At 36.4% G+C, this 13,478-nt stretch overlaps 5 protein-coding genes across 8 annotated transcripts; 2 read left to right on the top strand and 3 right to left on the bottom strand.

The window, feature by feature from the left end:
• Positions 1–294: 294 nt before the first annotated feature.
• LOC104735639 (uncharacterized) lies at positions 295–1,356 on the top strand. Its single transcript, XM_010455466.3, has 4 exons — positions 295–620; positions 798–861; positions 942–1,092; positions 1,184–1,356. The coding sequence occupies exons 1-4, from the start codon at positions 426–428 to the stop codon at positions 1,224–1,226; spliced, it is 453 nt and encodes a 150-aa protein (XP_010453768.1). The 5' UTR covers positions 295–425; the 3' UTR covers positions 1,227–1,356.
• LOC104735640 (plastidic glucose transporter 4) lies at positions 1,227–4,814 on the bottom strand. Of its 2 annotated transcripts, none has more exons than XM_010455467.3 (14): positions 4,522–4,814; positions 3,966–4,267; positions 3,734–3,851; positions 3,567–3,634; positions 3,277–3,409; positions 3,076–3,175; positions 2,872–2,984; positions 2,689–2,782; positions 2,461–2,614; positions 2,176–2,322; positions 2,029–2,102; positions 1,838–1,926; positions 1,651–1,765; positions 1,227–1,556 (listed from the first exon to the last, which is right to left on the bottom strand). In XM_010455467.3, the coding sequence occupies exons 2-14, from the start codon at positions 4,252–4,254 to the stop codon at positions 1,374–1,376; spliced, it is 1,677 nt and encodes a 558-aa protein (XP_010453769.1). In that variant the 5' UTR covers positions 4,255–4,267; positions 4,522–4,814; the 3' UTR covers positions 1,227–1,373. The 2 variants fall into 2 exon arrangements, with proteins under 2 accessions (XP_010453769.1, XP_010453771.1); XM_010455469.3 differs by having other exon boundaries at positions 3,966–4,263; positions 4,522–4,726.
• A 410-nt stretch (positions 4,815–5,224) lies between these two features.
• On the top strand, positions 5,225–7,118 carry LOC104735637 (chloroplastic group IIB intron splicing facilitator CRS2-B, chloroplastic). Of its 2 annotated transcripts, none has more exons than XM_010455465.3 (8): positions 5,225–5,336; positions 5,676–5,871; positions 5,955–6,039; positions 6,134–6,201; positions 6,298–6,348; positions 6,445–6,518; positions 6,597–6,655; positions 6,741–7,118. In XM_010455465.3, the coding sequence occupies exons 2-8, from the start codon at positions 5,680–5,682 to the stop codon at positions 6,932–6,934; spliced, it is 723 nt and encodes a 240-aa protein (XP_010453767.1). In that variant the 5' UTR covers positions 5,225–5,336; positions 5,676–5,679; the 3' UTR covers positions 6,935–7,118. The 2 variants fall into 2 exon arrangements, with proteins under 2 accessions (XP_010453767.1, XP_087337667.1); XM_087481541.1 differs by having other exon boundaries at positions 5,250–5,336; positions 5,673–5,871.
• Positions 7,119–7,344: 226 nt separating this feature from the next.
• LOC104735636 (small ribosomal subunit protein eS7x) lies at positions 7,345–9,265 on the bottom strand. The gene is made up of 6 exons (XM_010455464.2): positions 8,961–9,265; positions 8,386–8,470; positions 8,222–8,295; positions 8,006–8,129; positions 7,725–7,907; positions 7,345–7,634 (listed from the first exon to the last, which is right to left on the bottom strand). The coding sequence occupies exons 2-6, from the start codon at positions 8,458–8,460 to the stop codon at positions 7,518–7,520; spliced, it is 573 nt and encodes a 190-aa protein (XP_010453766.1). The 5' UTR covers positions 8,461–8,470; positions 8,961–9,265; the 3' UTR covers positions 7,345–7,517.
• Positions 9,266–9,503: 238 nt separating this feature from the next.
• Positions 9,504–11,958, bottom strand: LOC104735635 (caffeoylshikimate esterase). Of its 2 annotated transcripts, none has more exons than XM_019235106.2 (9): positions 11,592–11,958; positions 11,219–11,415; positions 11,013–11,042; positions 10,807–10,933; positions 10,569–10,715; positions 10,348–10,478; positions 10,107–10,244; positions 9,919–10,017; positions 9,504–9,835 (listed from the first exon to the last, which is right to left on the bottom strand). In XM_019235106.2, exons 2-9 carry the CDS (start codon positions 11,357–11,359, stop codon positions 9,593–9,595), a joined length of 1,056 nt encoding a protein of 351 aa, XP_019090651.1. In that variant the 5' UTR covers positions 11,360–11,415; positions 11,592–11,958; the 3' UTR covers positions 9,504–9,592. The 2 variants fall into 2 exon arrangements, with proteins under 2 accessions (XP_019090651.1, XP_010453765.1); XM_010455463.3 differs by having other exon boundaries at positions 11,617–11,826.
• Positions 11,959–13,478: the final 1,520 nt, after the last annotated feature.

Here is a 13,478-nt window from a genome sequence, read left to right as displayed (position 1 = left end):
TAATTACTTTGCTTAGTCAAGCCACAAAACTAATTAAAGACCTAGCTTGATAGTTTTTTTTTACTTCTACTCAAGGCCTAAATAAATTTAATAGTTAGACATATACCATTTATTTTCGGCACCATCTATGATATAATAAATTGAAGACTAATCAATTATTAACGAAAGTCCCCTACCAAAAAAAGAAAAAAAAAGTAATTTAACGAAAGAAATACAAAAATCTCCTTAAGTTATAGTCCTAACGTAAAGCTAGTTTTGGGTATAATTGATAACTGAAGAAAATGTTAGGTTGATATGTATTAATTCAAAACATTCAGGTAGTTAGTTAAACATGCATATTCTTTGGGGGTTATTTCAGTATTTCCCCTAAACTATCAAAGAAAACGTGAAAAAAGGGAAAAAAGAAGGATCCGGCGTCGTTTCATATGATTCTAAAAGTTCTCGCAGAACCAGCGATGAACGCCGACGACGGAGAAGCCATGGCAACGACGAGGACAAGCGAAGAGATCGAAAGAGAAGCAGAGGAGAATCGAAAAGAAGCTTTATTGGCGTCAACGCAATCTCTCCAACCTAATTTCAATCGTTCCAACGTCACCCCGAAACAAATTTCGAAATTACAGGTCAGATTTTCAGATTCTTCTTCGAACTCGGACTTTAAATTTTTTTTTTTTTTTTTTTTTTTTTCTGTTATGCTTTGGTAGTAATCATGTGATTGTAAACATGATTACGTATAAAACTCTCTTGATCTGATATCATCACTTAAGCCATATTTGGTTATGTTGTTTTGAGATTATTAGGAGCTACACAAGAGACGTATGCAAATAAAAGCCCGTACAAAGATTCATAAGAAGCCACCTAAAGGTATACACGTACAGCTCTCTCTTTGTGAATCCGCAGTTCATATACAGTAAGACTAAAAAAGTCTATGTACTGAAATGCAGCGAGCAAGAAATGTCAGAGTAAAGCAATCGAAGATGGCAAAATAAGCTCTAAGCAAATGAAAGAATCAACTTCCTCGTCTACCGTAGAAGAACAGAATCACGATAAGACAGTAGTTTCAGTAACAAAGAAGCCACAAAAGCTGTTTTGGGGGTGAGTGTTTTTACTGAATTTCAGAATTTTCTTGAAGGTATTGAGAACACTGTGCTAATCCGATCTTTTTTGCTGTTTTGTATTGAAACAGGCTAGATACTAGGGAAAGGTGGGAAAGGAAAGCCAACATGTAGTTCGATGAATCGATTTCTCTCGTTATTGATAACTTAGTTCATTGTACAATTTACTGAAGATTGAGAAGAGTGGTAGATTAAAGAACGAACGACTCACAAGCTAAATGATGAAACAAACTGGTTTTTTCTTTTTTTTTTTGTTTAAATTCAAACTCCAGAGGTAAGGGCAAGCTCTATTTCCTCAAGTGATCGTCCTTTAGTCTCAACGACGTTTCCTGCAATGTAGAGAACGGCAAGGAAGCATACTCCGGCAAAACCCAAGTAGACACTGCTGATTCCAAATCTAGTCACTACGCTTAAGAAGTAGAGTCCAATCACAAAGTTTGATATCTGTTATAGAGAAAGAGAAACAAAAACAAACATCAGAAACAGAGAGAAGAAACTCTATTTTTGAACCATACAAATTCTAGATATATATACATACCCAGTGCATGCCGAGAGAAAGAGCAACAGCTTTTGCTCTGATTCGGGATGCGAATATCTCTGGAAGAAGAAGAGCCGGTACAGGGCCAGCACCAAGTGAGAATGACAGCACATATCTGGTTAAACAAGCAAGCATAAGAGTCAGTCAAGTCCTATACACTGAGACTAGAAAGAAGAGATTGACTTACAGAACAGTTCCAACAACGGCAAGGGTTCCAGAATATGCAGCAAGAGCCTTCCATGTGAAGGACAAGGAGAGCAACAGCATCGACAAAGCCTTTTCAATACAAAATCACATATATCTAAGTTAGCCTGTTTATGGTAGTGCGGTTTGAGATTTTTTTAAACTATGGCTAAGAATGATGATAAAAACTTATACCATTCCACCAAAGCTTGTGAGTAGAAGACTTTTCCTTCCCATTTTGTCCATTAAGGATGAGGCAACAGCAGTGCCTGCAACCACATTTTCCCGGTTATTTGTTTGGTTATGATGGAATTGAACGGTAACACAGGAGAGAACACAAACCAAAGACATTTGATGCTCCAACGAGAGCACTGGCTGCAACATCAGATTGGATTCCAGCGCTACGGAACACCGATGTAGAGTAGTACACAACTGCATTTATCCCAGCTAACTGTTGAAACAAGAAGAGAGCTGCACCTACGCTTACAACTACAACAAGAACAGACAAGGAGCTACGTAAAATAGACCATTGCGAAATGAGGTTTGAAAGGAAAATCTTGGCTTAACCTGCTGCCATCTTTTCTTATCTGCAAAACAATGTATATTCACCCAGTCTTGCGATAATACCTTTAAAGTAGCGGCTGCTGAATAGATCAAACCATCCAGCTTCTGGCTCAGAACCACCTTGGCCAGAGGTTGATAAGTCACGCACTAGTTCAACCACTCTTTCTTTACCATAGAGAGTTTTGATCGCCTTTTCAGCTTGAGAGATTTTTCCTTGCTGCGAAATTGATTTCATCGACTTGTCAAAAAAATTGATCTCAGCTAAGTATGAGTTATGTTCCTGGAGAGTACCTGAACGAGCCACCTTGGGCTTTCTGGAGAAAAAGTCATTCCTATGGCTAGTAGAACGGAAGGGATAACTGCAACACCAAACATCGTCCTCCACCTAGAAAACCAAGAGATTGAAACTTATATAAAAACAATACTGAACCATGTTAAGAAAATATTGCTCGATGAATAAAGGAGTTCACATACCAAAGAGGGTTTGCTGCAAGGGGTAATCCAGCTATCAAGGCAGCAAGTATTCCTATACATATGAACAACTGGTTCACAGATCCAAGAGCTCCGCGGATTTCAGTTGGTGATATCTGACACCCATCATCACACGCTTCAGCAACATAACATATAAAAAACAGACCTAACATCTTAAGTCAAGGGTGCAAACAGTGGTAAAACAACCTCAGATATGTAAAGTGGTACAATGGCTGATGAGATTCCGATTCCAATTCCTGCGAGCAGACGTCCCACAATCATAGTCTGCACACTCTGAGCTGTTGCACTAATGAAACCAAAAGAGAGCGACCCAAAATGTGTTAAAAAAACATCACTAAACTTCCCACCAATAGGTAATAGGTATATCATGGTGCTTGAAGAAGATACCATAAGAAAGCTCCAACGGCAAGAGGGATAGCATCCAATTGAAACGTTCTTGTTCGTCCAAATTTGTCAGCTAACGAACCTCCGGTGAATGAACCTACTGTTGCACCAGCAAGCAGCGCACTAACAATCCATCCTGCTCAGAAGCGAATAAAAGAGAATACCAATTATATTAGCTTGGCTACTAATCATAACAGGAATCAAAAATGCTGTCAATCCGCATTTCAGTTTATTACTCTTTTAAAAATTATACGCACAAGAGGAGTAAGAGAAGTCTGATCATATATACTTGCCTTGCAAAACAGTGTTATCTGCGATCCCAAGATCCTTAGCAAGGTATTCAAGAGCACCATTAACTACCCTGATTCAGTCCAATGGAACTATATCTATGAACATCAATGACCACACCTAGTTATAGAAACAAAATGATTCAAGTGTAGTAGTTTAAAGTCATAAATACCCAAGATGATAACCAAACAAGATAGCACCAAGACAAGCAACACCAACAAAGGGCAAAACAGAACCACCAGAGCTTTTCCCTTCAGATCTCAGAGGCACAGCTTCTTCTGCATCTCCACCTAAAAATAATAAGATTGTTCCCAAAACAAATACATTATTAGAATCTTCAAATTATAGTAGTAAGCAATCACATAATGTATCTATAAACAGATACAAGAGCATAGAAGAGGAACCAGAGGAGGAGGAGGCTTGAGCTCTGACAGATCGAGGTTTCACCGAAGATAAACTCATAACGCTTTGGATCCCGTGTTCAGCACGTGCAAGCTTTGCTCCCATGGCTTTTAGACCAGAGCAATAGAGAGGTCCGGTTGGGATAGTCTTACCGTTACGGAGGAAGCGAATTCCGGTGGTAGAAGACGCCGATCTGTTGACGAGGAGGTTAGAAGAAGAAGAGAAGCTGGTCCCTCTCTGAAACGCAAACGCGGCGTTTCCTTTAACAACCGCATACGTAGACGTATGCATTTTTCCTCTCTGACTTTTTTTTTTTTTGTTTTATAAACGAAACGTAATTGCGAGAGAGATGATGACAAACAGAGAAGGGAAAAAAAAAAAAATTAGTCAAAAGAATTGAGAAAATATCGCATTTAATCTAACAACAAACACGAAATTGAGGAATCGATTGCATTGAGAAAACACCACTCTCGATCGCGACTGACTAACAAAACATGCGAAACTTCAGATGTGGACTAATAAGAGAAGCGATTTAGGAGTTGTAGTGAGAAAATTTACCAGAGACGAAGCTTCGGAGACTCCGCGATTTCAGAAGAGAGATATGAGTAGCCAGAGAGAGAGATGATTGTGATTGCAGGAGAAAGAACACCTTACTGCAGAGCTTATTGTCGTTTTAAACGCCAAAAAAACAATAAAGCAATTTTGTTTGCTTATTATAAGTTTTTGGAAGTTTGTGTAAATAATTCATATTTTATCCAAAACCAAAAGGTAACTGAAGGAGTTTATTTTCATTGCTTATATAGAAAACATAGATCACGAATTTAAAGGGCTTTTCAATTTTTGGATTTGGTAATATACTTGCAAAAAAATAATTGAGTTAATATATTCATATCTAACGCTAATAATTGATATTTATAGTATCTTTTAATATCCGTGTGTAGGAGATATGATTGGTGCAAAAAAGTATATTAACAGAAAATAAAAGTTAAAATAAAAAAGGGTAAAAATGCTAAAAAGGATGAGAGCCGCAAGATTGGCGAGTTTTTTTTGGCCACGGTAGATTTTGGATGACGTAGCCGCACGTGGTTATTAAGAACAACATACTCACGTGCCGTCTTATTAAATGACGTAGGCAATCCCCATTTATAACAACAACACAACAATTTATGCGAGTATAAGTTAGTTAAGCCCATCATCTGATTTGGGCTACAATGAAAAGCCCATTAAAAAAAAATGTGACCAAATTTTTGTAAACATCTTCTTCGTCTCTCACAGAAAAAAGAAGTCACACTCTGTTCATCCTTCTTCTATCTCTCGTTCCAAACGCAAAAGAAAAATCTCTTTGAAATTTTTAAAATCTCCAGAAGAAAGAGGTAAAGCGATTTCCTTTCTCACTTATTCTTCTTCTTCAGAGATGTTATAACATAATCAATTTACTGCATAAACACATATTTTTGGTTCAGCCCTTGTAGCTCTCGTTACTATTCTGCTGAGTCTTCTGTTCGATTTACACTTACTTTTTTTCTTTTTTATCTGCGTTAATTCCTCTATGGATGGGTTTCACTTAGTTTCTTGTCATTTCACTTTCAATATAGTTCGTTCACTCCAAAGGTTTTTAAATCTTGGGATATCTATTGATGATTTTTGGTAGCTTAAAATGAGTAAGATGATGGTAATAAATAAATTTTGATTCCATTTCTTTGAATCAGCAGTTCGATGATCTGCTCAACGTATACACCGAGCAGTATTTACCATTTTCACGCCGTGAGGCCGGTCTTTCGGAAACCGAGGTTTCGGGTTTGTTCATCTACTTCTAGTGAGAATGACAGATTCAAAATAGAGTACACTCCTTGGCTTATCGTAGGGTTGGGCAATCCAGGAAACAAGTATCACGGAACAAGACACAATGTAATCAAATGCAATCCCTTTTTTTTTATTTTGAGGTGTTGACTTTTGATCTCTGGAGTGCTACAAGTTTGTCTTCTTTTCAGGTTGGTTTCGAGATGATCGATGTTTTGGCTAGAAAAGAAGGCGTTTTGATGAACACTATTCAGTCTAAAGCTCTAATCGGAATAGGTTCTACTTCTCTTTGCTTTGCGGTTCTCTTGTTTTTAACATAATAAAAAAAAAACTGATGAATTTTTGCTTCTATGTATGATGATCAGCACAGGTGCTATCGAAGAGGTGCCTATCTTGTTGGCCAAACCTCAGACTTATATGAACTTCAGCGGTGAATCGGTTTGTATTCTCTTCTGATCATCTCACTTATCTTATTGCCAACTTTGCAAAGATCAGCTTTATCTGAAACAACTGTTCTGTTGTCGTCGTTTAAAGGTTGGATCTTTAGCTTCACACTATCGAGTACCATTGCGTCACATTTTACTGGTAAACTTACCGACTTTAGCATCCTTAGAAATTATAACAAGGTTTAGGAATCATGAACCCTTTTGTTGAATCCTTATGTGGGTTTCTCCCTCCTAGATTTACGATGAGATGGCTTTACCAAATGCGGTTTTGAGACTTCAACCGAAAGGAGGTCAAGGCTATCACAACGGGTATTACTTGTGCCTCTTGAACCTTTTAAGTGTGTTCTCTGATCTATCAACTTATGTTACCTTTTATATTTGTTGCAGAGTCAAGAGTGTTATGGGGAATTTGGATGGTCGTCGAAACTTTCCTCGTCTAAGCATAGGTATTGTTTTGGTTTGGCTCGGTTTAAATCCAAGTCTACCCTTTGTTCCTATCTCAAGCTTTTTGTTTTTGTCAATGTTTGTCAGGCATTGGTAAGCCACCAGGAAACATGGATATGAAAGCTTTTCTTCTTCAGAAGTTTAGTCCATGGGAACGGAAACAGATCGATGAAGCACTAGAACAAGGAAGTGAAGCAGTGAAGACTCTTGTGCTCAGTGGATTCACTCAAGGAATCTCAAGATTTAATCTTGTGCAAAAATACAAGTTCCACAAAGTATAATATGAGATTACAATGCAAATACAAGTTCCACAAAGTATAATATGAGATTACAATGCAAATTAACAGATGAAGTTTGTGTGCTTTGATTTGCAAAAAGCTACAAAAGAAAGGTGTAGAGATTCAGATTGGTTTAGCATTTTCATGTTGTGGTAAAACATTAAGCAAAAAGTATTTCTCTTGGTCAGTATAAATCTTAACCGATTGTCAGATTGATTAAGCAGAGACTAATTGCATGTGAGATTAATTGTAGATCAGATTTCAGGTTGTAGAGAGCTAATGGTACGGAGTATATCATAATTATGTGAATGGTTGAAAAATAGAGGACTGAAGCGAGTGCGATTTGCCATGATCATAATTTGAGGATTCTCTACTCAATATATTTGCTGTAGAAATTTGAGACTAATCTGAAATTTCAAATAAGTTTTCAAAATTGAAAATCACAAAAGAGTAGTCATGGTAAAATAGAACATTAAAGATTGTGAATAAGGAACTGAATCAGAGAGTTTCCTTCACCCTAAGTACCACAAAACATAATCAAAAGCTCTCTTTCTCTACCCTGATGATTCATGATCACCATCATCCTTCAAGCTTCAATCGGGTACTCAAACACGACGTCTCTGCCAGTAAGTTTGCGGTACACACCAACCATAGTCTCGAGCTTGTACTCCGTGTCGTTCTTTTGCTTGGCATCCAAAAACACCTGTGACATAGTATTCAAAACAAAAGGTAAAGATGAGTTTAAATTAATTCAGAGAAAGATCAGAGTTTATTCTCATAGATGATATGATACCTTCATGATCTTGGAACCATCAAGACGGTAACGAGTACGCTTTCCAACAATCTCAGCGGGGAAAGCAACATCTTCGAGCATTGCTTCATGAACAGAGGTGAGAGTCCTGTTACGTGGCCTCTGAACAGCAGCACCCTTCTTGGGAGGACGCATGATCCTTCTTGTGGTAACAAAGATCACATCCTGTGAAAATTAAACGAAACAATGGCAGAGTGTTCAAGAGAGATTGTCGAAAGATTTAACTAGACATCTACAAAAGAAATGGAAATTCACAAACTTACCTTTCCACTGAACTTCTTCTCAAGCTCCCTAACAAGGCGAGGATGAATCTTGCGGAAAGCTTTCCTCAATCTGAATGGTACGTAAATCACAACAGCTTTGCGGTTTCCAGAGATGTCCATGTTCCTGCAATGAGAAATCAAATTATTTTCCCTCTGTACAAAAGAAGAATGCAACCATGAAATGAGAAGGGGAAGATACTAAACAGAGTAACATACACAGCTTGGTTGATGTAGAGATCTTTCAACTCGGATTTCAACTCCTGGTTGGTGTTCTCCAAATCAAACAAAGCCTAAGAGAAGATGAATCTCCGTTAACAATGAATGATTCCACAAAGGAGGACAAAATTACAGCCAAAGACATTGAAAAGGTATTTAGTTACCTGAGCAACTTGTTCCTCGCATTCTGTTGGTTCAGCATTCTTATCCTTCTTGATCTTGTTCTGAGCGGAGAACATCTTGACAGATCTTGAATTGCAAAAGAAACAAAATAAAAAAAAAGGTGAGACTTTAGGCATAGGAGCTTACTTCTAAAACAACAGGTGACCTTGTAATGTAAACTCAAGCAACCAAATACGAATCATTTCTATAAAATTCCGGAATAAACAGTTTAATAGTTTCAACCAAAACAATCTCAGTTGTCTAACTGTTAAGTAAAACATACAAACAAATTTGTTCGATTCAATCATACTAGTCTGGAGTAAAAGACAATGCTTGATGAACTACAGAGACTTATTCTCAACCACAATAAGGCAATGAATCAGAAGACAAATCACACAAGCTGAAATTTTTTTCCAAACCATTTGACAAAGCTCTAAGATTTTAGTAGAAAACATCAGCATTGCCTCTAAAGAGAAGAAAACTCATTCATAACAACAACAACAACAACAACAACAACAACAACAACAACGGCGGAGCAAGAGAAGGGAGTGAAAGAGAAAACCCTTTAGAGACTTACCGATCAGCAAAAGCACGGAGGCGAAATCTGAAGGAACGAAGACGAACCCTTTTGGATTGACAAAAATGCTGCGGCTTTTCTCCTTCGCAGCTCAGTTTCGGTAAAATCAGGTTTTATTGTTCGATGATTAGGGTTTCCAAGGTATCGACCCAATATGGGCTTTTAATAAAAAGTTTTTTATAGCCCATTTATTAACAAACTCGTTTCTTTCCCCTAAAAGCCCAAACTTGTTATCCTCTCAAATTCTTTTTTCTTTTTAACTCTCACATTCTTTGTTTGGGAGAAATGCTTAATGCAACTACGTTATCAAGTACGTTTGTAAAAGATGGTTTTATACAACTCTCAGTCTCGTATCATAATTTGAGATTTGATTGTTAGGGAAAAAACCCAAACTTTGCCCCAAGAATAGAAGATGACACAAATATTTGCAAACTTATGCAAAGGAAAGTTAATTTCATTGACTCGGATTTACATGCTAGTTGTGGATATAATTGCAAAGTTCAAACTATTTTGAGCACCCCTTGAAAGGAACAATCCTGTAAATTTGATTGCAAATAATGATCATTTTATTGCTAATTCGTTGGAAACAAATGGATTCTACCTACAGTAAAACGAAACAAATGGTTCATAAGCTACGCAGTGATAACTGATGATCCCTCAGCTTGCAAGCTATGCTCGTCCAGCCACAGGATGATATCGGACAAGACACGGAGAATCATGTCATCAGGTTCGCCTTCGAGCAGAGAATGATAAGCATTTTCATACAAAACAATCTTCTTGTCTAAACTTTTCGCTTTCTCGTATAGCTCTCTGCTCACTGAAGGATCTGTCACTGTATCAGCTTCTCCGTGTAGAATCAATATTGGCAAAGACACCTACAAAGGTCAAAATCAAGAAATGTCATTATTCTGATTCTGCTCTTCTAGATTCGGGTTTTCTCATACTTCTTTTTTTTTACCTTTTGCAATTGTTTTTCAATCTCTTGAGTTGTGTGAAACATTTCTACTGCAGTTCGTAGTCGGGGTTTGCCGCTGTAACAAATCACATTGTATGGTGTCTGCAAATACAAAATCGAGAAGACGGGTTTAGTAAGGAAATCGTTATAACAAGTGATAAGTTCATTAAATCTGTTATTTATGTTATTACCATCTCCCTCTTCCTGGCATCTCTAAAAGCTGCTTCTGCTAAATCCTTTTGTGGAACCAACTTATGTCTTGGTAGAACATTGGCTAGACCAATCAAAATCTGTTTTAATACCGGCGGTGGAACCAAGTCATCTGCAATCTAAAACAGATAGGTGTATGTCAAGTTACAGTTTATCATTCGTAATACTGAGAGATTTGCTTAATGACTATGCAAATAAGAAGAAAGAAAGACAAGACTTTACTTTGCACATTGGTGCTACCAAGACTGCGCCAGTCCACGCATTTGGTTGTTTGAGATGTATTTTGAGCGACACGGCTCCACCCATTGACTGTCCAAAGAGAAAGCTAGGTAGAGAACTAAATTCGGGATTCTCTGCATCCAAAAAGATTCAAAATCTATCAAGACACCTAAAACATGAACATAAAGTTTACCCTTTCATGTGAATCAAATGTTATTAATTACCTTTTATCTTGGAGTAATGCTCCATGACATCTTGAACAAGAAGATCAAAGCTAGGGATATAACCATGCAAGCCTTCCGATAAGCCAAATCCTGGATAGTCCATAGCGAAAACTCCATAACCAGATAATGCCAATCTCCTTGCAATCCCTGCAAAAAGCAATCAAACAAGCCTCAGTCTCATTTTCATACACAAACCATTGGCTATTTAGAGAAGAAGAAAAAACACAAAGAAACATGCCTTCGAAGAAAAAGGTGCAAGTATCTCCATAACCATGGCAGAAACAAACCAAAGCTTTAAGGCTAGTAGCTTCAGGAAGCCAGCTTTTGGAGAAGATCTCAATTCCTCTCGAATTCACCTCATAAGACTACATAAATCAATCATACATCACCACAAACAACAAGAAAAGGCTCCCTCAAGCTAAACAAAACATTCTCTCCTTTTACCTCTTTAGTCTTAATTCCATTTTCAGGTGTCTGCAAACATCATGAAAAAAAAAACAAACACTTTTAAATCAACAAAACAAACACACACATCTGAAACAAAGCTGAAACAGAGTGGTCGATACTCAGTCTAAAAAAGTCTCAACCTTTCTTAAACCCATTTCAATTAGAAGAGACAAACAGATTCAATTTCGGATTTTTCTTTTTACCTTGAAGAGGATATGATCGAGATTAAGCTGAACGTCTTTCAAGGAATCACGAACATGACGACGCGCTGAAGCTTCGTCAATATTAACCTCTTTGAGTCGCCGGAGCTCCTCATCTTTGTCTAGCTTCACCGTCGGAGCCATCGATCTACTACTACTACTTCGTTGCCACACAAATCTTCTTCCTTTATCCACAAACCCTAATGTAAAAAAAAAAAAAATCCCTTTTGCAGATCAATCAAATTGATCCACGCAACATCAAAATCTTTTATTATTTTTTTTTTTGAGATAGCAAACTTTTATTATTCCAACCGAAGAAAAAGAAAAAAAAGTCTCAACTTTGAAAAAGAATAATAACAATGAAATGGATAATTACGAATAATATTGGTGACTAGTGCTACCGTGTAAAGGACTGAAAAGGGTAAGCTTTGCTGATCTCAGAGCCATTAACAAAATTTTCTAAAATAGAGACTCGTTCTGAATTTTTGTATTATTTATTTATTTATATAAAAAGAAACAAAAAATCAATTAAACTGTTTTTTTCTAATTTTTTATTATTATTATTATTTTTTTTTTTTTTTTGAGAAAGAGAAGATTACACGAAAGTGAGTGAGAGGGGAAAACAAATAAATGCACGTAATAATAAGAAAACCATGAGAATTACGCAATTATTATTCTATGAATTAATGAGTTCTGCGGTTCTTGTCCTCTCAAATTGTCTATCAATATCATCATCATCGTGTGAACAATATTGTATTGTCGGAAGAGTAATGTAGTTTTGTGTTGAGACTTGAGATTGGATCCTCAAAACGATTCTGTGACGATATGCTAACGCGTCTGTGTCGTTTGATAGACGACAATCCATTAATGCGATGCCAAGTGTATGTTATGAGTCAGGGTCACGTGCAATTTATTTCAAAGGAGTTTTTATTTAGGGAGGAAACCTCCTCATCTTTTTTTTTTTTTTTTTTTATATAATATGCAATAATATATCTCAACAAACTAGGATTTTTTCACATTTTCTTATAGTCTTTCATGATTATTTCTTTTAAAAAATTACAAGGGAACATCATGTTTGTATTGAGAAATCATCGGCAGAATTCAAGTTTTTTTTCCCTATAATTCTTTATCAAAAAATCTTTTTTTTTTCTCCAACGGCGAATTATAAAGCACATCAATTCAATGGTTTATGTATCTGGAGTTGTATTTTTTCATTGGTACATTATCAGAAACTTTGAAATGGTTCTAAGTGTAAACTGTAAAGCACATCAAATATGGTTGGTACAATTAAAGAACACAGTTGGGAGTGTGTGTGTGTGGGAGTTGAATGGTTCATGAAGAAGGTAGCTTTTAAAAACTACCTCCCAGCTAATTTGTAATGGCAAAACAATGTGAAAGTTTAACCACCATATTATTGCCATAATAAGTCTGTTTATCAGTTATGTGGAAGTCTATATAACTATAACTTTTAACTGGTAATTTAAATGTTGCATTAAGATTACACAGTAGCTTACTTTTACTTTTGCTTTGCTCTCACACAAATACTTGCAAATCAATCTGCATCATTATATATTCCGAGTTAAGACCTTCGGCTAGACGAGTCTAGTCACTAGTGAGGCTACTTTGACCCAGTTGATGACCTTTAACTCTTAGTCTCTAGTCATAGGTTTATTCTAAATAACTCTAGACATTTGCACACACACAGAAAAAAAGACTACGTACATATTAATGATAAATCACAACATAATTTATGTGTGTGTTCTTGTGCAAGTATTTATTGCAAATAGTGTCAATTTATTTGATTCCTCTAAACAGCCAACATTTAAAAATTTGATGAGGTAGTAAAAAAGAGAAGTTGAAGTTTTTGTTTTCAACTGCCAGCTTCAAAAACTGCAACTTCTCTATAAAATCAAATTTCATGAATTACAGTTGAGGTACCAAAGCCACAAAGTCTTCAAACTATAACAAGTCTCAATCTTATAAAGTCTCTTAATTAAGTCTACAAGTTAGTAGTTTTGTTTAAAGAAACTCATGACTGATATTCAAACGTATGTATAATGTTTTCAACTACTGAAAAAGTTTGATTTTTATAATCTAACCCCACAACACAGTATATGTCATTGTCTTTATTTCTGGAAAAAGAAGAAGTATAATCAGTCAAATATATATATAAATTTCAAAACAATGCCATTGGCTTTATTTTTTATTCTTCCTTTGTTCAATGCGTAAATGGCTCGCATGTCTCTCCCACTGTCCCTTCTTT

The sequence above is a fragment of the Camelina sativa genome, chromosome 13, assembly GCF_030686135.1.
Source record: "Camelina sativa cultivar CO46 ecotype springtype chromosome 13, ASM3068613v1".
Classification (NCBI taxonomy): Eukaryota; Viridiplantae; Streptophyta; class Magnoliopsida; order Brassicales; family Brassicaceae; genus Camelina; species Camelina sativa.
The sequence above is the reverse complement of the archived record's forward strand: the minus strand, read 5'-3'. Positions and strand labels throughout refer to the sequence as shown.

What these genes read in the sequence shown, in the direction of transcription:
- LOC104735636 (XM_010455464.2), bottom strand. Translation starts at nt 8,460, where the DNA reads ATGTTCTCCGCTCAGAACAAGATCAAGAAGGATAAGAATGCTGAACCA. An exon ending in AGAAGAAGTTCAGTGGAAAG is followed by an intron (nt 7,908 to 8,005) that starts GTAAGTTTGTGA and finishes TAATTTTCACAG; the next exon opens with GATGTGATCTTTGTTACCAC. An exon ending in ATGGTTCCAAGATCATGAAG is followed by an intron (nt 7,635 to 7,724) that starts GTATCATATCAT and finishes ACTATGTCACAG; the next exon opens with GTGTTTTTGGATGCCAAGCA.
- LOC104735635 (XM_010455463.3), bottom strand. Translation starts at nt 11,662, where the DNA reads ATGGCTCTGAGATCAGCAAAGCTTACCCTTTTCAGTCCTTTACACG. An exon ending in TTGCACCTTTTTCTTCGAAG is followed by an intron (nt 10,716 to 10,806) that starts GCATGTTTCTTT and finishes TGCTTTTTGCAG; the next exon opens with GGATTGCAAGGAGATTGGCA. An exon ending in TGGTAGCACCAATGTGCAAA is followed by an intron (nt 10,245 to 10,347) that starts GTAAAGTCTTGT and finishes TATCTGTTTTAG; the next exon opens with ATTGCAGATGACTTGGTTCC.
- LOC104735637 (XM_010455465.3), top strand. Translation starts at nt 5,680, where the DNA reads ATGATCTGCTCAACGTATACACCGAGCAGTATTTACCATTTTCACGCC. An exon ending in CATTGCGTCACATTTTACTG is followed by an intron (nt 6,349 to 6,444) that starts GTAAACTTACCG and finishes TCTCCCTCCTAG; the next exon opens with ATTTACGATGAGATGGCTTT. An exon ending in CTTTCCTCGTCTAAGCATAG is followed by an intron (nt 6,656 to 6,740) that starts GTATTGTTTTGG and finishes AATGTTTGTCAG; the next exon opens with GCATTGGTAAGCCACCAGGA.
- LOC104735639 (XM_010455466.3), top strand. Translation starts at nt 426, where the DNA reads ATGATTCTAAAAGTTCTCGCAGAACCAGCGATGAACGCCGACGACGGA. An exon ending in AACAAATTTCGAAATTACAG is followed by an intron (nt 621 to 797) that starts GTCAGATTTTCA and finishes TGAGATTATTAG; the next exon opens with GAGCTACACAAGAGACGTAT. An exon ending in TCATAAGAAGCCACCTAAAG is followed by an intron (nt 862 to 941) that starts GTATACACGTAC and finishes ACTGAAATGCAG; the next exon opens with CGAGCAAGAAATGTCAGAGT.
- LOC104735640 (XM_010455467.3), bottom strand. Translation starts at nt 4,254, where the DNA reads ATGCATACGTCTACGTATGCGGTTGTTAAAGGAAACGCCGCGTTTGCG. An exon ending in TACCACTTTACATATCTGAG is followed by an intron (nt 2,985 to 3,075) that starts GTTGTTTTACCA and finishes GATGGGTGTCAG; the next exon opens with ATATCACCAACTGAAATCCG. An exon ending in CTTGCAGCAAACCCTCTTTG is followed by an intron (nt 2,783 to 2,871) that starts GTATGTGAACTC and finishes TTGGTTTTCTAG; the next exon opens with GTGGAGGACGATGTTTGGTG.